Consider the following 22,557-nt stretch of genomic DNA (forward strand, 5'->3'; position numbering starts at 1 on the left):
AGTGAACAAGTATTTGAAAATATCCTTCCAATAGGAATAGTAGAACACACATGCAAGGTTAAATCATGGACAGTTAGTACAGGTATCCTCAGGCTGCTCCATGAAGTCGATCCAAAATTATTGTACCTTTTTAAAAAAAATTAAATTGATTATACAACAATGAAGACTTGACTCTGACCACTTTCTCATGTATACACAGATGCTAGTAGTACTGCAGTGTTGTGGAAGTGCCTTGATTACAGATAGGCTCATTGCAGTTGTTTTAAATGAGATAAAGCTGGGGAGCAGATGCAGGAACAGGTAAGTGATTCTCAGTCAGTCAGCTGAGACTCATCAGGTCTCATTAACTCAGGCTGTTCCTGAAAGGTGCCGTACTGCTGAGCTGGCCCCAGAAACTACACAGCCGTGTTCACACAGTGCTCTGTGTGCATTAGTCAAGTCTATCTGACCTAAGCTAACTCTGTACTGAATCAGCTGTAGTGCCTCTGCCCCATATTGTATTTAATCCAGAATTGAGGTTAAATCATCCGTAGGTAATTGAGGATTGACTGCTTTTCTGGAGTGTGCAGTTAGCTCCTCTCTTACATATCACTGCTTTTCACCCTCTCCCTCTCATGCTCCTATCCTGCTATTCACTCTTGATCCTTTTTTTCCCATCCTTCATGCCCTTGTGGTTGCGCTCAGCCTGAAGCATTTGCCTTTCTCAAACAGGTGAGCTGGTGGATACAATACACCTGCAGCTGAGCAGTTGAGCAGGAAGGAAGCAGTCTGGGTGCAGCTGGCCAGGAACTACTGTTCCCTCTTCCAGGGGATGTATGTTCAGTTTGCAGTGGTATGCCGGAGTCTGGACACCTTACAATAAGCTCTTCGGTCAATGCTGTTGTAGCAGTAGCTGATTTTTTTTTATTCAGTATGAGTAACGAGTAAGATCATGCTTTGTGGCTATTTAGGGTTTGAGTGATTGTTAATCTGTGGATAGATCTTCAGTTTGGAGGTAATTCAATAAGCACACCCTCGGCCAGAAATTCTGTGCATTTGTGTGTATGTATAGAAATCTCTATTAATGTATATCTTACGTGACTTTAGTTGTTTATGATAAGGAACAGTCCTCCAAGAGAGTAAGTCATATGATCGGATTTCCATATTCAATATCTCTTATGCTGTGGAAGACAGTTCAAAACATTTTCCTTTGGTCTACAGTGACATTAGAAAACAATAAACCATCAAGCCTCAAGAGAACTACCTTGGCATACATGATCAATCAGTTATAATTATTTGTTATCTCTTAATGCCTGCACATCTGCAGCAGTGAGTAATTAAAGTTTGAAAGGAAGCTAGAATTTTGAAAACTGATTAAGATCTTTGCAGATTTTCAGAACTACGTTTATTTTTCTTTTTTTTTTTCTCTTTTGTTTTGAAGAAATATAGGGATCATACTCAAAGAAGTTAAAACAACCTCATTTACACACTAATCTACACCTGGAATATAGACTGAGAAAAAATGAAATCACAGCAGTTATTCTGCTGTCAGGAATCTGTTTAAAAAGAGAAAAAATTCTGATCACAATTCTCTGTTACCACAGTCCTAATAGTGTCCTATACTAATGCTACTAGTGTTGTGCTTCTTTGACATTCTCTCTCAGCGTCACCCAAATCAAGATGACAAATGCGTAACTTTAGGTACCTGTACAGTAACAACTGTTGTCCTGCGTTCCTCATGTACTACTCATCTTCAGTACAGCAGCCCAGCCATTTTGCATTCCCTTTGCCAGCTTGCTCCAGTTGCTTTTTGTTAGAGCTGTGTCTCAGTTACTTTTGTACTCTGAACTTTAGAGCTCAAGGCACAGACTGAGAGCAAAAGGAGGGTCATGGGAGCAAGCTGGCATAGTGGCATCAGTGCCACTGCTACACCAACTAGACATGATCAGCCAGTGACACCTCTATAGCCCTTATGAGCCTTTCTGAGAAAGCAGCTGGTATAGACTATTAGGACGTGCTGAGACATAGCTCCTAAACTTGTCAGTGCTTCAGTTTTGTTTTGTTTTTAAACAGAATATATTACACTGTCATGGATAAATAAACTGATGTTGCTTTTAGCTGGTTCATCAGGACTAAAAGATAATGGCATCTGTTCTGTCCTATGTGTAATATTTCTCTTTTATTTCTTAGCGCAGTTGTTTATTCTTGTTTTTATGATCCTCAGCCCATGTTTCTAGAGAGTTCTTCAAATCCCTTGGACAATGGCTGCAATTTACATCTTTGCATTTTCTAGTGCTTGGAGTGAAGGTATTTAGAAGGGTACTCTGGAGGAATAAAGCAGAAGAAATAGAAATAGTAGCTTCCTAAACTCAGTTTTCTTTTGTTAATAATTAATAGCTGACCAAAAAAAAAAAAATTGTTTGCCTTCAAATGTAGCTCTCAAGAAAAATAAATCTTACTTCTTTGGTCTGGTGGGAAAAGCCACCTAAAAGAAGTGTATCTGAATGTGATAACCATATCTATATGTAATAATTTTCAGGAGAAGAGAAGGAATAAGGTCAGAAAGTCGAATAAGAAATATTGCCAAGATAGTTACATTTTTAAGCACCATAGACTGTAAAATACATCCCAGTTTTGCAGGCTGGTATTTGCAAAAAGCCAGTGACCTCAGTCTGGAGTCCTTCCAGGATTTAGCTGTTGAAGAACTGCTTGTCACAATCTAGCAGTACTCTCATTTCCATAGGGAGATACAAATCATTAATTTTTAAAAATGTAACACGTTTGGAAGCTCTTGTTTCCACCTCCCAATATGGCCTTACAGTTAAACTGACTTTGTTATGGTAACAGAGAGGGGAAAAGCAGGAGACAGGGTGTCCAGATGCATCTTAGCAGCCTCCTAGTTAATTTGGGCTCTTCACCCCTGGAGAACTGACAGCATCAATCCTTACCCTATCCTCTATACGATATGACATTCTCTTGCAACTTACTAGTTTAGTGAGTAAAAAGTGAAAACATCACAGATCAGATAGGGCCAAATTCTCAGATATGTTAAACTTGAAAATGATTATTCCAGAATTTTATATATGTCTCTATTGTGCTTCATACCAAACTGCGTCAATGCTAGTAAGATATAGAAATACCTTATTGGCATGAAAAAAGTTAACAGTCAGTGAAAAGCTGAACATCAAGTTGGATTAACTGTTACAGATTAATAGTTACTAGTGAGTTGTTAGCAGCCAGTGCCATAAGCCCGTGGGTTTAGGAACTGAGGTCTGTTAATTTAAAAAAAAAATTACCTTTCATGTTGAAAAACAGCAATCTGAAAATGGATGATATACATTCATTCTATCTTCAGTGATATTTTTCAGCCATGACTGACAATATTATGGAGCTGCATGTAGTGAATTTCTGAATACAGTCAGAATTTTTAATGCAAAGCAATGTATAATATAGTTTGTTATATAGTTAAGGCCCATCTTTTGTTGCACAAGTGAGAGAACATGTATGAGAACAGTCTAGGTAAAACCTGGAGACAAGCTTATTTCTTTCTGGAACTGTGGAAGTACTTTGCCTATAAAATGTTCACATTTGACAAAACGTAACAGGAACTAAGTGTAAATAAAAATATAGTGGAAGAGGTGGTTTTACAGCTATTTTCATTCTTTTGTCCCAGGAAGAAGTTGATGGCTGAAAGCCAAATTCTGTTTTTCTAAGGCAAGAGAATTACAGCAACAAAATAATATTTTTACAATGCACAGAAAATCTTGTCTGTGGAAAAATGTCAGTATTTCAAAACTGCTTTACAAAGATAATCTAGAGAATGGTATTTTAATTTTGACTTTTAATGGTGAAGTTTATTCTAAGATTATTTTCATTTTTCCAGGAACATTTATTATATTCATAAGTGGGTTGTAATAGTATCTCAAGAAATTGTCCTCCTCTGTTTCAACCAGACTGTGATGCTCAAGCTCATTGCCCCTCGGGCCTCAGTTACTCTTCTGTTACAGAACAGGAATCAGAGGAAGGCCATTAATTTTGAAATTTGTTTTCTTTAGGTTCCATCTTTGTTATTGCAAAGGCCCACTGCAAAATCAGTATCTATATATACTTATATATAGCCACGTACGTGTATACATAAATACACATATAAAGCAAATTATTAGTTCGTGCTTTTATTATAGTAGTGTCATTCGACTTTAACAGTGAATCTTTCTTTTCTATTTATATCAGTTATATTTCTGAAACTGTCATTCAGTTAATAAAACTATTTTTTTTTCTGAAAAGGAAAAATGCTAATTTTCCTTCTGCTGAAGTAGAATTGTGTGGCTCCTCTGCAAGCTACTAATCAATGTCTGCACCTTCAGCCGCAAGCAATGGTTACAGATGAAATACCTTTAGTAGGAAGAGTTCCTTTTGTCTGAACAAGAAATAGCTGCAGTTTTATGCCTAACTTTATGCTTAAACACTAGTCTCAGTCAGAAATTGATTAAATATATTTAACTTACATTATATCTGTATGAGGGAAGGGGAATCAAGTTGGACCGATACTGATTTGAAGAAAAAGGTGTTGAAAAATCGTCCCAGATAACTTGCCTTTATAGATGAGTTGAAATTCAATTCAAAATGTATTTTTAATTTCTCATGAATTCATAGTTTTCAAGGTCAGAAAGGACTGGTATGATTATATAGTATTTATGAAACTGTAATCCATGGGATTTTATGTAGGGATTCCTCTTCCTGCTCTTCAAAATTATGTCTGACTTTCTATTAAAAAAATAATGTGATCTTGATTTACACAATTCTATTAATTAAGAACCTCTTACATTCTTTAGTCGTCTGCACTTATTTCTAAATGGACTCACTACTAAGAATTTACATCTTTTCTGTTTGAACTTCGCTTTCTTTAATTTCCAGCCAATATATCTTTTTAACTCTATTGTTTCCATAATTAATAATTACTGTACTATCAGAAAACTGTTTTTGATGGCACTTAGCATAAGCAAATTTACCCTCTGCAGCAAGCTGACCAAGGGATGGCACCGTAAAATGACAGAAAAGTCTAAAATGAGGCATAATTGCATAACTTAGGCAACTGTTTCCCAGCCTTGACACACCTGCCCAGCTCTGCTGGTGCTTAGCTCCGCAACAGCGCCATTTCCTGTGCTCCTTCAGTTTGGCTTTTGCATGTGAATAGAAGCTCTTCTAACCTGCTCTACTGAAATTTAAAATCTAGTACCCATCCTCAGAGTAAGCCCTCCTTCACCTGCCTCTCATGAATATGTGCTTTAATCTGCCAGGTGTTCTTCATCAGCATATAAAAAGAGTTTTCACTGCAAATGGAGGAAGAGCCGCTGCCTTTTTTCTGTTCCTTTGTACATTTTCTAGCGCATAAGGCATCCATCTTGGCAGTGAGTCACCTGCTTTTAGCGTCTTTCTTATCTCCCACTTTTCAGAAATGTTCTTTACACCAGGCTGTTCTGGTCGGTTTTAGTCTGTGCCTCTTTTGTTGAATTGGCAAACAATTCAGCTTAGATTGTTGTGACTGGTGAAGGGGAGTAGGTTGTTTTTTTTACAACCTACTCCTCTTTTGTGTGTTCTTGTTCAACGCTGTTATGATACTGTTGTAATGTTGATGTGACTGAAGTTGTGCCTAAATATGAAATTCGCAGAGGCGAGGGGTGGAATGCGATGGGTTTGCGTAAAGGGGTTCTGGTTGCAGGAGAGGGAATTTGCTCCGTGTAACTTCCCTGATTTCAGAACCGGGTCAGACCCGGTTCTGGCCACCAGATTGGATGTTGGTTTTAGTCTGTGCCTCTTTTGTTGAATTGTTCAGAAAAGAGTTGAGCAGTCCCAGGACAGGAAAGAGAAAGCAAAGACCCTCCCCTTGTCCCCAGACACCCACCACCTGTGCCAAGACAAGGAGTGCTAGTGTATTTTTGCTAGTCATGCAGTGGCTAGACAACTTTCCACACTGCCTACGAGTGGCTGAGTTCCTGTCTGAGGCATCTACTCTCCACCCGCTTTTCACACTGCAAAATAACTGGAGGACCTAACCCAGCTACAGCTCCTACTTTAGCTACGTGTGGTGATATTCAAGCGTGCAGCACTTACATCAGTTTCTCAACCTGCCCCATAGCTTCTTACATCTTGAAGGGCAAATCATAGTTTTTGAGTGTTAAATACAGTCTTTTCAAAAGACTAGTGTCTCTGTAACACTACTGAGACAAGATGGTATTAAAAATTTACGGACTCTTGCTGGTAATTGAGATCTTGAGATTTCCTCACTCAAATTAATTCTAAAGGTAAGTTTTGCCTAGTTCAAACTTTTAATAATCCATTTTTAAAGTACACCATTTTTTTTCCTTCATAATGTCCAGTCTTTTAAATGAAATATTTTTTCCTGGACTTGCAATATCCACATTATGTACAGTTCCTTCCTTCACTGTTCATGAAACACGAACAACATCAGATTTTTTCAAGTTTCTACCTTTATCTTCTGTGTTATTGTTGGCCTTAATTAAGTACATAGCAACTGAAATATGGAGGAATAAAAATTAGAAGTAAAACAAACAAACAAGCACAACAAAACAAAGCAACAAAAATTAAAATAAAAATGAAAGGCAAAAGTATATCTCTAGGAGTAAAAGCTTTCTGAATATATCAGAAAGGTTTAGGTACCAAAACTAGGTTTGTTGCTTTGTATAGTTCTCATCTTTCAGAATGACAATGAGATACAAATAAAGATAAGGATCCAAGTTACTAGATCTGGACTGAAGTTATTGCAACATTTCTTATCGGATGTGATAAATAAGAAACACACACAATATTAAGTTCACTGTAAGAAAGAATTGATATAACAGTTTCTGTTTTCTTTTTCAAAAGCAAACTTAAACAAACCTGGTGAAATCTTCTTTCTTCATTTTACCTTATTCTTGAAAAAAATATCTAGTGTCATAAGGTTCTAGAGGAAAATTTATCTGGCAAATGATGCTGTGTCAATCCCTTTTCTTCTTCTTAATTGTTATTAACCTGCTATTACTGGAGAAAACTTCCAGTAGAAGTAATCAAAGATTTCCAGAGGCTCTAGCAGGAACTGAGGAAGTAATTCTGTGGGTTTTTTCAGAGCATAAAATTGATTCATTCTAACCTTTTCCTATAAAATTGGATAATTTATGGAACATCTTTAGTTAAACTGTTAGCTTTCGTTTTCCACAAAAAAATGTTAGTTATTGTCTTAATTTTTAAAAAAGGAATAGCTAAAAATACCTGCTTGTTTTGCTTATATTCATAATATAATATTATGTCTATTCAATACTGGTTTATGCAAGGTAAATGTGTCTTCTGTTTAAAAATGTGACAAAGTAAATAACCTATGTGAAATATGTTCATTTGATTCGTGTCAATATGTGACAATAGATGGATAGGTGGCAAGGAGTAAAGTGTGCTTATTCAAGATAAGTGATTGTCTTAGTTTAAGATCTCTGTGAAATGCAAAAAAGTAAAAATGTAAAAAACATCTAAAAAAGTAAAAATGTAAAAAAGTAAAGATGGTAAAAAACATCTCGGTGGGCCTTGGCTGACTTTTAGCCTCTCAAGAAGTCTTATTCTTGTACCTTACTTGTGACTGATCCATGCTGCATGTACCTTTCCTTGCTAACTACCCCATTTGTGAATGAGTAGAACGGTATCTGCCTCCTGCAGTTCTCGAGCAGTATAGTTGTTTTCCCTGTGACCTCAGTTTTTTAAGCTTTTTTTCTCTTCTACATTTTTCTCTTCTACATTTTTCTCTTCTACATTTTTCTCTTCTACATTTTTCTCTTCTACATTTTTCTCTTCTACATTTTTCTCTTCTACATTTTTCTCTTCTACATTTTTCTCTTCTACATTTTTCTCTTCTACATTTTTCTCTTCTACATTTTTCTCTTCTACATTTTTCTCTTCTACATTTTTCTCTTCTACATTTTTCTCTTCTACATTTTTCTCTTCTACATTTTTCTCTTCTACATTTTTCTCTTCTACATTTTTCTCTTCTACATTTTTCTCTTCTACATTTTTCTCTTCTACATTTTTCTCTTCTACATTTTTCTCTTCTACATTTTTCTCTTCTACATTTCAGTCAATTTTCCCTAGAGACCTTGCAATACCTGCTCCCAAAGTCCTTTCTATAGACAAATGGGGAGCAGAGGAGGAAGAGAGAGGGTGAGAGTTACCCCAGCTCCAGCCATCAGCTTCACCTTACATTGTTGGTCAAAGCATGAAGATTCAAATTAAGTACTCCCTGTTTTACTTGGTTTGTTTAGTGTATATCAACAGCATGTTGCACTTTTTCTTGTCGTATCTTCCTAGTATGAACGAGAATTCATAAGTTGTAAAGGAATCGTCCTCAGACATTTACAATGCCACCAACATAATTTGTTGAGTGACTGTCACAAAAAGCATACAAAAATTCCATGATGCTTTTTCATGCATCTAGTGAGACATCTGATAAGCTGTCACTGGTGGCTTTCCCACAGCATCACTAATGGAGTTGATATATCTACTAAGACAGTGGTGAGAGCTACTTAAGCACTTCTTGAATGGGCCTTAAGTGGGCATAAAAATATATGCCTATGAAAACTTAAACTGCATAAATCACTCAGGCAAAATCAAATCATACCGTCCAGTCTGTTAATGTTTTGATTTCACTGACAGATACCAATCAGCTAGCAACACTGCTTAACAGTAACTCTAGATCTTATTTTCCTCAAATTATACGTGCTTTGGAGGGAAAGCACAAAACAGCTAATAGCCAAAACAAAATTTTTTTATTTTAAAAAGAATGCTTTGCTGAATTATATTACTTTCATTATTTCATAATTTTATGTTTAAATGTAGAGAGCATGTAAATGATCATTTTCTCTCCTATTTCCTTTCTGTTTATTGACAAGAAAGCAAATTCAAATTGCGCTTGGGAGGAATAACTTAACAAAGCCAATTTTATTATGCAGATGAATTGTAGGTGTTGCATATATGCATTTTCTGAAATTGTTAGCAAGCTTTTTTCCAAAGCTTTCTCTCTTTCTAGGTATATATATAACATATTATATTTAGAGAACCAACCAGCCTTAAGAAACTCATTTGTTTAAGTAAAAGTTGTCATGGCTATACATTTTGCTCAGAAAGTAATTACTTCATTTTTTGTTTAAATCTAAGGTTTAGAGTTTAAAGTTTTTCAAAAGATGAGCAAATCATTTCCTCAACAACTGTTTAATAGAACTCTGCTTTTTCTAAGAATATCGTGATGAGTTTGGAGGAGTGAATAGTTTCATAAGAAGAGAAATATACCTTCCTTCTCTCTTACATTCCCATATTAACCGTTCAGTTGTGCTTTTGTGGTCCACCGGTTCATTTCATTAAACGAGGTTGGGGGTGGGCCAAAATAAACCATCTCAAACAGTTGGGAAGTTTTAGTCTTCAGTCATGTGTTGTTTATGACAAAATGGTGCTTCTAGTTTGCTCTTATTATGGAAGGTCTTCCCTAAATCTCCTTTTTGACCAAACATCATTTTTCAGATCACTCATTGTTAGCATTCTTAACTAGTAAAAAAAAAAAAAAAAAGTATAAAATAGATAGCAAACTATATTTGACTAGTAGCACGTAAATACACAGAAAATTGTGAAGACATGGTAATCATTACTCATATAGAGGATTCCTCAGTTAAACACTAAAAAGGAATTGTGAGACCCACTTTACTCAATAATATTTATTTTTTTTATGGCATTTGAACTTGTTTGTTTTCAGAGTCATTTTTCAACTTAAAAATGCAAAACAGTTACGAAGTAGACCCAGAGCCTTTTTAAAGAAGCATACAGACTGAGACACAATGATACAATGCTGCAGAACAGCAACTTTAACTCTCGTTTATATGTTTCAAGTTCAGCAATGGGAGATGAGAAGCCCTGGCTTTGATGTGAAGAAAGTTGCTTCTTATATTGAAGGGCAAATACCCATAATCAGCACTAGTAAATGATTGGTTGAATGTTTAGGACTTGAAATGATCCTGGAATTCAGATATTCCAATTTAATAACACTTGTCATAAAGTCAAGAAAAAAGGAAAAATTATTGGATAGATTTTAAAGATCCTGTCTTTTATACAAACTACTACACTCATGGCTAGAGTGGCAAGTATTCAGGCTGCAGCATGCTGTACATTATGAAGCTAGAGAATATTTTAATTCTTAGCCTCAAACCTTGCAGTCCCACCAAGAATTTGTCACACTTGACCTGTTTCAGTTTATTTTTTTAGCATTTTTTATACAAGTTATTTCAGTTGCTGACTTGAACAATTTGTTCCATATCTCAACCCCCATTTTGTGTGAAGAAATCATAAAAGTTAGGAACCTGAAAATTAGATTGTTCTTTTGAGCAGCTGCTGTCCACAAATGTGGAAAGATTGTTAAAAGTTAATAGCTTCGCTTTCTAACAAAGTGTAGACAAGTTTGATGACTGAATCTCATCTTTCCATTACTGTGCTGTCACCCAGCATTATTATGTTGACACTAATAGATGTATGGAAGAAAAATAAAAGCTCTTTTGGGGGTTTAAAGATGTATTTGTATAACCATGGATGTCAATGGTCCTTCTTCATTGTTGATCTACTCATGTGGAATTATGTTTATTATTAAATACTAATTTCTTGATTAAAATGTAGTCTATAATATTTTGCAGAATACTTTATTGTACCTTTACAGAGCACTAGGTAAATGAGAGTAAAGGGAAATTATATGCACAAGAACACAAGTTATTAGTGAAAAAAAAAGTACTTCTAGTGTAGCTGACTTCTTAAGTGTTTGTACCTGTGCTTTTGGTGATCTGATGGGGACTAGATAGATTTCTGTTTAATTTATTTTGAAAATCCTTTTCTAATAACTCTTATTTCTGTATTACCCATTTTTACATAGCACATTTGTTTCAGCGTACTGACATTCCGAATCAGAGGCATCTGGTCTGTTGCAGCTGCTGTGCCTCCACCGGGGTGCCACTATTAATGAGTTTTTCTTCCCATGGCTGTTGTAACAACGTCTTCTAATAGTTTCTACTTAGTTTTCTGTTGAGGATCCAGTTTTACAACATCAACTATTTGGCTGAATTTGTAAGTTTTTAAAAGTCTCTCCATATAGGAATTGTTTCTGATTTCAGAAATTTTCAGCTAATACTTTGAAACATTTCAATTTTTTTCCCCTAAAAATCATATTTAGTGGTCTTTTAATTTGTATTCATCAAAACACTTCTCTTCCTAGCATAATTATTTGTATTTTTGTAACCCACAACATCAATTTTTATGATTAGTTTATCCAGTCACAGAATATTTTTCTGAGGTTGATAATACTTTAAGTGGAGCTGAAGTGTTGCTGTTGATCACAGGAAGACTCAGGAATGATGTTATTTAGTACCTACTTATCCAAGTTTCCATCAGGGTTTGTATGTGTACATTGCAAATGTAAGTTCCATGTGGAACGTATGTTTACTAAATCTATAAGATCGGACCAATTGGTAAAATTATACCAATAAACGTTGTAACATTTTTACAACAATTTTTTCATACAATTTCATCAAATGAAATAGAACATCGTTTGGGTAAGGTTCTCACACACTTTGTATTAAATCAAAGAAAGAATATTAATTTGAGGAATGTTATTTCTTCCTTAGTCTGACTGGTTAACTTTCTAAAACTAAGAAAAAAACACCTGTTCTATAATTATATGTTATTGTCTTCTGACACATCAAATGGCAGAGGGAAGTATGTCCTTATAGTCCATATAGGGGTGAGATTGTTGTGTTCCTGAGCAGAACTAGCAAGACTCGTTTTAAAGAAGCATTGCTAGTTTTCCAGAGTGTCCAGTTCAGGAACTGCAGATGGGTCTTGTGAGTAAAACATTCTGTACAGCACTTAGGCATGCGTCGGTTCCATTCTCTCATTTTGGTACTGAGCAAATCCTTACTGCGCAGTCTTTACCTATTGCTTTGTTTCTTACTAGATTTCATATAGCAGAAGCTTTCTTCTGTGATACAAACATAGCATTCAGTGTCTGGTTGGAGACTCAGGCTGGATCAAATAAATCATTCTCCTATTCAGTATATCAAATATAAAAATTATATTTAGGAAACTTTAGAGAACAGTGTAGAGTCACTGTTGGCATAAGACCTTAGAATCACTTTATTTGCTTTTCCTCTTCTAAACAGTTTCTAAGTAGGGGAACAAGAGAGAAAGGGAAATACTACTTTGGAGGCCACACAATTACATGAGCATGTTGTACATGTTTTAGTGCTCCTTCTGCATAGTCCATTTTGGCAGTACATATAATGCAGATGTTGTTAGACTGCAATGGGACTGCTTTTTCTATTGTAAAATTCATGTCACTCATTAACTTGTCTTCCTCGAAAATGGAATTTTGAAAGCCCATAGATATCTAGAGGTAGTAACTGCATCAGTAGATTTTATTTCTTTTTCTTGAGTGCTTTCACTAAGGAGAGCCTTCTAATGAGAAATTTGTTCTTTGCTTAATTATGCAAGCTGCTGCTTTAACTGCGTGTCTCTGTATGCAATCTAATCAGTATACAAGTGAAAAAATGCCTAAAAACTAAACTGTTGGGTATGGATTTAGAAAGCCAATTGTAGTAGATTTTTCAAAGATCTTCTGATATAGAAGTTAAAGGCAAGAATTTTGCAGGTTGTAGCTAGATATGTATCTTGAAAATTACCTTTTTTTCTGAAGAGCTTGTAACTGAACAAAAATGAAACTGTGTAGCTTTTAGCTTGCTTTTGATGATACATGCTGTAGTTACTGGAAGTGATATTCTCTTGCACTTTTGTTAATCCAATTGAACAGAAAATTATATCAGACGTTTACCTGTCACCTTCAACTTGGTGAAATTACATAACTGTAATCTCAGGTTGGAGGGCCAAATTTAAGATCAGACTCTGTAGGTCTTTTCCATCCAGCGCAGTCAGTGAATAAATAATAGCTTGTTAAAATAAAGTACGATTATTTAGAATAAAAGCACTTTGAGACAGGGGAAAGAAAAGACTTTTAAGACAATAAAATACTCAAGACACATAGTCAATAGCCCAGTGAGCATGCTAACAGATTGTCTAACCACTGTCCACATAGAAAGCTTGAGAAGTAAAAATCCTCTGTACCTACTAGCTACCTGACAACATACTACCTGTTATGGTGACTCAAAATTGTGGGCAGAAAAAAAGTCATTGCTACTTCCTGCTCCTAAGACCAGGAAATCTAATGAGTATCTTTTCTGGAAGCTGCACGATAGGGGTATGAACCTGTTAGATTTGGTCAATATCTTTTAAATACATCCTTGGATGATTCTTATGTGGGAAATCATTGAACGGATTGTTTGTTTCCTCTTCCCTAATTCTTCAAAATAAATTAAAATAATATATGCATAAATCTTTTATGTCTTATTTCCTTGACTGGTCATTTTCATTATATCTAAAGCTATTGTATTTTGGGTTTTATTACCTCCTAAAGACCATGATTCATTGTTCTGAAGCCCATCTTTTTCCCTGTGAGAAACTCAACATCTGCTTCTTACTTTCTAGTCCAGTTGTCCTGGGCTTTATGTATTTGCTTAACAAATATATAAATTATTGTGAGTGTCAATTACTTTTCTGCTAGGTAAGGTGTCAGGACAGAAAAAGCAACATTAACAGTCTCACATTGGCTTTAAACCAATAGATAGTGTTAAACAAAAGACAGACTTAAAATATTAAGGAAAAATAATTAATTAGACTTCATGAGTTACTAGGAAAATTCTGCCTAATCTGATAAGAATGTAAACTGTAAACCTCTATTTTTTTAAAAAATATACTGTAAAATCTAAGAGAATAGTATCCTTCTATATCTTTATAGAGGAAAATAGGTTACCCTTACATAATTTGATGAGTTAAAAAAGTGAAGAATGGTTGTCATTTCATATTTAGTTTTATAGGTTCTTTTAAAATTGTTGTTGCAAGTTATACTTAATATTTTTATTTTAAGAATAACAACAATCTTTGGAAGGTCTAGACCCAGTTCTTCATATTATTTGAAACAGCAAACAATCTTTCTACTTTAAATCAAGCTCGCACAAAAAAAGAGTCCCAATATGTGGTCTTCTCAACAGCTCTACATACTTTTTTTTTTGTTTTATTTTTGTATTTGTGTGCAACTAGGCAATACTACAGGATCTGGAGCAAAGACGTCCCCAACTGGATGAACTAATTACTGCAGCACAAAACCTAAAAAACAAGACGAGCAATCAAGAGGCCAGAACGATAATTACTGACCGCAGTAAGTGGTGATTCTGCTGTCATATGATGTTTCAGAAAATATGGAAAACGTCGTAATACTTGATAAGCATAGCATTTTTCAGACATTTTATGTATTTGCCATGAGAAGGAGAGTTCCATCAGGAGACAGTTCTCACATAGATTATCCAAATTGCATATAAAAGAAATATAAGTGAAATTCAGTGATCTTATATTTCAATTTTTTCACCTTAATTTCACATTGCTTGTCTTCATAGTGGAAGCATATTGTAGAAAATATCAAATGTGATCACTACAGATAATGAAATACACTTATTCTTAAGCAAAGAGGAAGAAGAAAGAACTCACAGAGTATAGCTGTAGGCTTGTAAGAAGCTTTCAAATCCATCCCCCATAGAACAGCCACGGCCTCTTCTTCTATCTCTTTTCAGATGATGCAGAAGTCTGATGTATTAGTCTGTATAAGTTCTTCAGTCTTGTTTCCCTTTCCAGAATTAATCAACTGGTTGTGTCTGAGGTGGAAAAATTACTAGATTTAGTTTTAGAAGAAGTCTATAGAATATGTAGTCTTGTCACTCTTGGATGTTTGCATGTCCTTCTACCCTTTGTTATAAGATGAAACACTCACAAGTTCATGATATAAAAGCAGCCCTCTGTCGTGGACTTTTGTACATCTTCAGTTACCATTTTGAGTACTGAGGACTAAAAACTTTAAAAAAAAAGAATTTCTTATGGTCCTAGAAGTCCCCTGTGGAGCTTAAAGAAGACCCAGGCCAAATGCTTTGTACGTGGACACAGCCAATTCGCTTTAGGTGGATGTAAACTGTTCTGTACATCTTGGCCTGGAGACCAGGGATTGCTCCCTTGAACTGATGACTGTGAAGGTGTATACATAGGCTTAACTTCTCTATCTCCATAATTTGAAAAGAAAAAAAAATATATATGTACATTATCTCTTTCCTTTTATTCCATCAGGTAAATACTTTCCATAATATGTCAACATTGCATGTTTGGACTGCATTGGTGTTAGTAGCACATACAGATACTATTTAGACTATATATTGGTAAAATAACATTGTTTAACTGTTATTCTTTTCCTGGCCTTGAAACATATTACTGAGAGAGAGAAGCTGCATTTGTTTCATTTGTAGTTTGCGAAGAAATGGATAGTGCTTATGTATTACGTAAGAACCTGTTCCTGTTTGACATGCACATTAATTTTAGAATTACATACTGAGTTGAATTCAGATGAAGTGTACCTTAACTTTACAGCTCTTATTCAAAACTAACATATGTAGTGATCCCATCAGTATTTTCTAGTATGTTTCTATTTTTAATTCTGAGAAAAGTCTTCTGAAGATGCATAATTCCTATATGCCCTCAGGTGAATTGTATACATGACTAAATTTTGTTCTGTTGGAGAACTGCACTTAACTTTACGTGAAATTGCCTTCTGAGGTAGATTAAATGCTTCTTTCTCATACAGAAAAAAAAAGGAAAGCAAGCTATCGAACTGTAGATCATGAATGAGTATGTAGTAACCCAACTATATTAAAGCTTGCATCTGTGGCTAGTAGTGCATTGAATATATTTTACATGGCGATTTCTTAGTTTTTATCTATAAGAATTCTCAAAATGATTAGTTGGTTTTGAACTTGAAGTATGCAAGATTCATTTTTGCTGTGATTTAGCAATTTTCTATGTTGAAGCTGCCAATATCCTTGACTGCAAAAGTGCACCTTATGATACAGTAGATACAAGTTATGTCCCTTTGTGTTCTTTCAAGTACCTCTTGCTGTTGTATAGCATCTTCTAACATCATCTTGTTGTTGTTAGTGTAATAACCTTAAAGTAAGCAAAATATTTAGTGTCAGAAACATACAGGGTCTGTGTTTCTACAATGGAGGGAAAGCGGGGCCATTTTTGATCCAACCTTCTAAGGAAGCAAACTCAATTAATGAAGGTTTTTTCATGCTTAGTTAGTTTATATTTGTATAATTGTAGGTAGTACTAAACAGTATTCAAGAGCTATTTATTACTTTCGAATTTTAAGGAGATCATGATATTTCTAGTGTTTTTTTTTCCCCTAGGACTTTACAGTGTGGCATAAGGTTTTTCCAGATATATGCCAAATCTGGCATACATTCACCTAAAGTACTTCTTTAATACAACAATAGTAATTTTTATATTGTATGCCTCCCCCCCCCCGCCCCTCCCCCGTATGTTGTATGAAGAAGATGGAGATTGCTCTGTTTGGTTTGAATTAGGCCTGTTAAATGCCTGTATAGACAGGATCCACTTGTTCTTGATGCAGCTACTGTGAAGGTAGTTCACTCCTCCCACCTCTTCACAGTGCTATGCTGTCCTGGACATAGGAAGACTCTCCTTATCCCCAGCACAGCTGGGATGCTCTCTAGCACAACTCCTCTGAAGCCTGCTGTACTGTACCATGCTCTCACCTAGTGCAGTTATTTTGCCTTGTGGTCCAGCACATATTGAGCCCAGCCTACTGCACCCAGTGTGTTGTCCCCAAGTCCACCCCCAGGAATCTTGCTCACAGCCAGAGCTGAACCCTGAACTGGAGAACCTGCTCCAGTTTCTAAGGGCTGCACATTCCCCACAGCCCTAGAGAGCATCCTCTCTGTTATACTTGGACCTTGCACCAGAATCCTGCTGCAAGTCCTCCCTGACTACCTCACCTGCAGGCTGTTTCACATTTCCTGTGTTTTTTTTCCCTTTTCATGAATACAAATAGGTTACCATGGTTATGTCTTAGCAGTTATTAGTAGTCATTCAAATCTATCCGGTTTCATGGCCTGAACATCAACACTGTGCCATTAGTGCTCTTCTGCAGAAGCTGTGTACAACTCTCATGTGCAGCCTCCTGTAATGTCAGGCTATCAGGTGCCAAGTGCATTGAACCCCATCACGACGGAAAGGGCGTGCAGGGCTGCATTGCACTGTGTTGGTCTGTCACATAGGAGCTGGTAGGCTTGCCTATATCTAGTGCATTACCTCTTCCCAGGCTGAAGTACGGGATCTCAAGCTTTGAGCAGTAAAAAGCTGAGAAGATGGGGTAATTTGTATGAGTATATTGTTCATTGCTTTTTGCTATTAAGGTGCTAGCAAAAAAAACCCAACACAATCAACTGGCCAATATCATTGAGTGGATATATTATAAATACTATATGAGACTCGTAGCTACTCTACAAGAGAGCATTCTTGGTCGCAGGATAGGTCAGTGTGTCATCAACTGGAATTAAAACCCTGAAGATTCTGGATTCTCTGCTAGCACTAGTAAGTCTTACATCATTCTGCTTGCAGAAACTTCTATAATATGTTTGTTAAAGTCTAGCTTTGATTTATATTTAGATGCCATTATTGCCTTTGAAAGTATTTATAAAAACAAACAAGGTAAACACTTTATACAAAATCAAGAAAATCAAAAGACATTTATTAGACAATCTCTATGGAGAATTGCAAAAAGTCAATGATCATGAGATTATTTTTCAACAGAAGTGTTGTAGTATTGCATAGATTTAGTCTTTCTTTAGGAAATAGAAGCAGACATTAAAGATAAGCTCATACAGTTGAATTATTTCCTGTGAACCTTTTTTCTCCACCCTTACTTCATTATCTTTATGAAATTGCAGTAACTATACTAGGTAAAAAGATCATGGCTCTATAAAATAAAGCTTGTGTTGTGTTTACATAATGTTATATTCAAATCTCTGTTAATTCTATGTAAATCATACTTTGTTTACAAGTAATACATTAGAGAATACATAAGAATAATAATTACATTTAGTCTTCAGGAAAAGATGTGGGGAAAAACCAAGATATCTCTCTGCTCTTTTAATGCCCTCGATAAAACCTTCTTTTCTAACAGAACCATATGCTGCACAATAATGTTTTTCTCTACATAATGCATCACAGCTCCAGAAAACTTTACTTTACTGCTGATGAAAGTGTTGTTTCTTTAAATTGAATGAGCTTATAAGCAACTTTGAATATAATAAAGTAATTAAACTTTGAAATTCCTTTTCTTTTCCATCAGTTCCCTTGTATAGAATACATAAAGCCGGTAACAAGTCAATAAGAAATATACTGAGAGAAAATAAAAACAAATTTACAGTCTTAGAATCAGAAATACCAAATTACAAAGGCTATGTTAGATCTTGCTGGATCCTGGAAGCGTAAGAAACTTTAAATATCAGGCCTTCCTACTGCTGTGTTCACACACATGCAAATGATAACGGTGAATAACCTTTCTACAGTTTTACTTTGCTAGTAATTTGCATCCCAATTTTGTAATGTGGTTTCTGGCTGTGTAAGTGATAGAGAGGAGGTATGAAAATGAATATTTATAGAACTCCATGAAGAAATAATCTCTTACTGACCAAAGAATCTCCCTTTCAAGATTAGAAGAAGCCAAAGTAACACACATCATTCTTCAGCAATTGTGTGAAATGTAGCAAACTCTCAAAGTATCAGTTCAGTTTAAGTTCAGTTAAATTAAATACATAAATAACAATAATTGCAAGCATTTCAATAAAGACTATTTTGGTCAGAAATTACACATTGGGATCAAATGATTCCTTTTGAAATTTTATTTGGCACTTTTTAAAACTAAGTCCACAAATGTATGAATAATTTTTAGAGGCTGTTTTCAGAAGAGTTATTTTGGTTTTGTAGTTTGTTTTTTGTTTATTTGGGATTTTTGTTTTTAAAAAAAGAAAAGCTATATGTTATAATCGGTTGTTAGGAAAGCCGCGCTTGAACTAATCTGAAAAGAGTCTGAGTGTCTCTGTGCCACTCCATAAAAATGCCTTTATTGAATAGTTTGCTGTATTTGACAGTTTTATGGCAAAATCATTAACTTGTCATCACTTTCACAACAAAATGTATGGAAATGCCACAGTGAATTACAGCTGTACAGTTGTTCTCAACATCTTAATAAAATAGCCATCTCCATTGTACTGCCATCCATGTGGTTTTCTCTTAGAGCTATGGAGCACAAATAGTTTACCTCTTGAAAAAAAAAAAAAAAAAATCTGGAATCTGTCATCCAGTAGTAAAACTCCTAGTTACCAAGACTAAAAGAAAAGTGTAAGAGAAAACTCTACTTGTATACAGTTTGCCTAGTTATCTTGTTGATATTTTTAAGCTGAATTATTGAATAAACCCCAGTATTCTGTTCTCTGGATTCCACATACTCTCAAGAACCTGAGTCATAGCTTTCACTATGTCATAAAGATGCAAAGTTCATTAATCATCCTGATGTACTTTACAGCTGAAATCTTTTTTTTCCTATGAGAACTCTATGCCATGGAAATGCAGGGAGGAACCATTTGTTGTTAAAGAAGTGTCAATAACAAGATAAAACTATAGCTCTGAAAGGGATAGCATGTTGCTGGGAAGAGTATCTCGTTTGAAACCCTTGCTTTGCACACATTTTCTGCTACAGGATTTGTAAGAAAGTTATGGGACATTTTAAGAAGGAGTAAGAGGTTATTTTAGAATACTAGGCAGAGTTGCCCTTTAAGAATGGGACATGAACATGCTCCTGAACATGCCCCAGAACTGTCTGAGTGATCAGGGAGTTACAGTTATATATTATTCCTCAGGCTATATATACTGGAAGCATATGGCTTACTGGACAAAGGGCAAGATCTAAACTGCCTACTTCGGGTGCTGTATTTCTCTCAAAAAGGATGTGAGACTACAAGGTGACCTTCTTCCATTTCTGGTTATATTCTTCAGTAAAAGTGGCATGGCTGTTTTTGATAGTCCCAGAGCGGCTAAGTGTATTAGGTGATAATAGTGCTGGTGGCTTGTTTAGAGCTCACCTTGTCAAGCCTGTGAAGAGAGTTAGATGATTACTAAACTTTGTCTTGTGTGGTAATTCAGGTGGAACATATCTGGCTAGTGCAAGACCAGGTACTTCTAAATAGATAAAAACGTTCTCCTAAGTTTTATGTTCCTAGAAATCACTCGGTGTTGGAGAACAGACACCCTGGCTTGCTGATTTGGATAGACGCACTTAAATTTGCCCAAATCATAAGTGTTACTAAAATTTTGTTGTCTGTCTTCCAAGTTAGCTAGGAGAGCAGAATGTTTGACCAAATCTCTCATCAGGAAAATATGACCACGAAGGGAGTTGTCTACTAATTGTGAGCTTATGAACAGTGAAGTCCAGTGAGGAGTGTAAGGCTGTGCTACAGGAATAGACCTTTGAGAAAGAGTGGTACGGAAATAAAATTTTTTAGAAAGCCTTTAAATAGTTTTAACTAGGCCCAGAAAAGTAAAATAAAAAAACCCCATCCTGAACAAGGAAAGCATGTTTTGGTAGGGCGATGCTTCACACTAGCAAGTCATGCATTATTGTGTGATGTAGCCAGCAATACGTGCAGTTAACGGTTGAAAGATTTGAGATATACCATCACCTGACAGAAGGAAAACATACTTCCCACTGTAGCGCAGGGAAGGATTTGTTCTGGCATTCTGGTAAGAGCTGATGTTTGTCTGCTTTGTGTCTTTTTTTTAACCTCAGTTGGTCACCATTTAGGAACCAATTTCATCAATAGAGGTGGTAAGTCAGAATACAGACAAAAAAAATTCTAATTTATACTGCCAGGAAAATTTAAGCCTGTTTAATATTCTGCAATTTACTCTGCTGTTCTTAAAATGTTTGGAGACTGAGGCAGTAGAGGTGATTTTAGTAAAAGGGCCAAAGCATATAAATCTTCACACACACACCCCAACGTTCAACCTACCTAGTCACTAATTAGGTGAAAGTAAGTGTTGCCCAGAACCATGAGTGGAGATGAAATGACAGAAAGTCTTGTTTACAGGCTGTCAGCAGGCAATTCCTTTCCCCAAGTACTATTGTCTACTCCCCTACTACAGTAAGTCCTATTAATAGTGTTGCTAGAGGTATCTTTTCCTTCTTTTATGCTCAAGGGGAGTCATATTTTAGCAGCCTGGTTTTATGTATCTACCTGCCTTTGTTCCTAAAGTCTTTGTGAAAATCTTTAACATTCATAGAAATCTGCATGCATATACCAATTTGAAGGAGCTTCCTTTTTTCAGTTTAGTAAGACCAATGTCTCTAGCTTTAGAAAGAAGCAAATTTACTTGCAAAAGTGTTATAAGCAAAATGTAAAGGAAAGATAAGCAACTGCCACACAGGATGAGATTGCAGGTCTTACTCATTTACTCTGTTGTCTCCAAAATTGTTAGTACCACTTCTTTCTGAAAAATATTTAAGAATTCAATAGTATGTGAAGTATATTGAGAGTACTTCTCAGGATACAAAATCTTTCTTTCATATCTTAAACAATTAGAGAAATGTTAATATATTTTTTTGAAATATTTAACTGACTAAAACTGCCAAGAATTCGCAGTTTTTTAGGAAAGCAAGTACTGAGTTATTCTAGAGTTTTCAACATATTTAACAGTATCTAATGTAAGACTTCCAATTTACAGTGTTAGAGCAAAAAATCTGGGTTTAATTAGATTGGATTTCAAAATTGGATTCAATCTCATTTTACAAATTTTAATTAACATTTATACAAAATACTTCAAAATTTGAAAATAATAAATGCTGAAAAGGTTTGACATTTATCTAGTCAGAGGTAGAAGAATGTTACATCGAATGATATAGTGGCCAGATAATCAGAAAGGAATTGTTTTTCTCTTTGAACCCTACCGGAAAGACTCAGTCAATTTTCTATGTTAAAAGGAGTAGTGTTAATAATTTGTCATTAAAAATATTTATACCACTTATACCATATTTGTGGCTCATATCCATTGCAGGTAAATATCCAAAATGATCAAGCTCCAAAAGCGAAAGAGAGGGAAACAACTGGTTATTATTTGTAACTCTATTAACATTCTACACGTTAGGGATTGGTTTTCAAAGTTTTTTCAAAATTGAAGACTATTTTTGTAAGCAATTTTAATTCCCTGTCTACTGGTGAAATTCTATCACTCTGTCTATATAAGGTCCATTTGGGCAATCAATAAAGTTACTCCCTAACCTTAGTGAGTTACTCCCTAACCCTAATCTGTGACTGTGTAGTTGCTCAGGATCATGGATTTTTTTTTTTTTTTATAGGAGATTTCTATTTCTTGCTAAATGCTAGGACTTCTTCATATGTTTGAGGTTTGAGATTCTCAAAAATACTGCATCATATGGTTTGACTGCATTCCCTTTTTTCTTTAAGGGAGTTATAAAGCTCCATTTTCAACAAAAGCATCCCCAAA

General features: G+C 35.4%; 1 protein-coding gene across 4 annotated transcripts in view; it reads left to right on the forward strand.

Moving 5' to 3' along the window:
* Positions 1-22,557, forward strand: part of DMD (dystrophin) — a 1,192,425-nt gene that overhangs the window by 867,067 nt on the left and 302,801 nt on the right. For all 4 annotated transcript variants that reach the window (XM_086608718.1, XM_086608727.1, XM_086608735.1 and 1 more), the window contains one exon: positions 14,194-14,311. In XM_086608718.1, coding sequence (XP_086464844.1) covers positions 14,194-14,311 — 118 coding nt within the window. The remainder of the gene's footprint in view (positions 1-14,193; positions 14,312-22,557) is intronic.

The sequence above is a fragment of the Tauraco erythrolophus genome, chromosome 1 (assembly GCF_009769465.1).
Source record: "Tauraco erythrolophus isolate bTauEry1 chromosome 1, bTauEry1.pri, whole genome shotgun sequence".
NCBI lineage: Eukaryota > Metazoa > Chordata > Aves > Musophagiformes > Musophagidae > Tauraco > Tauraco erythrolophus.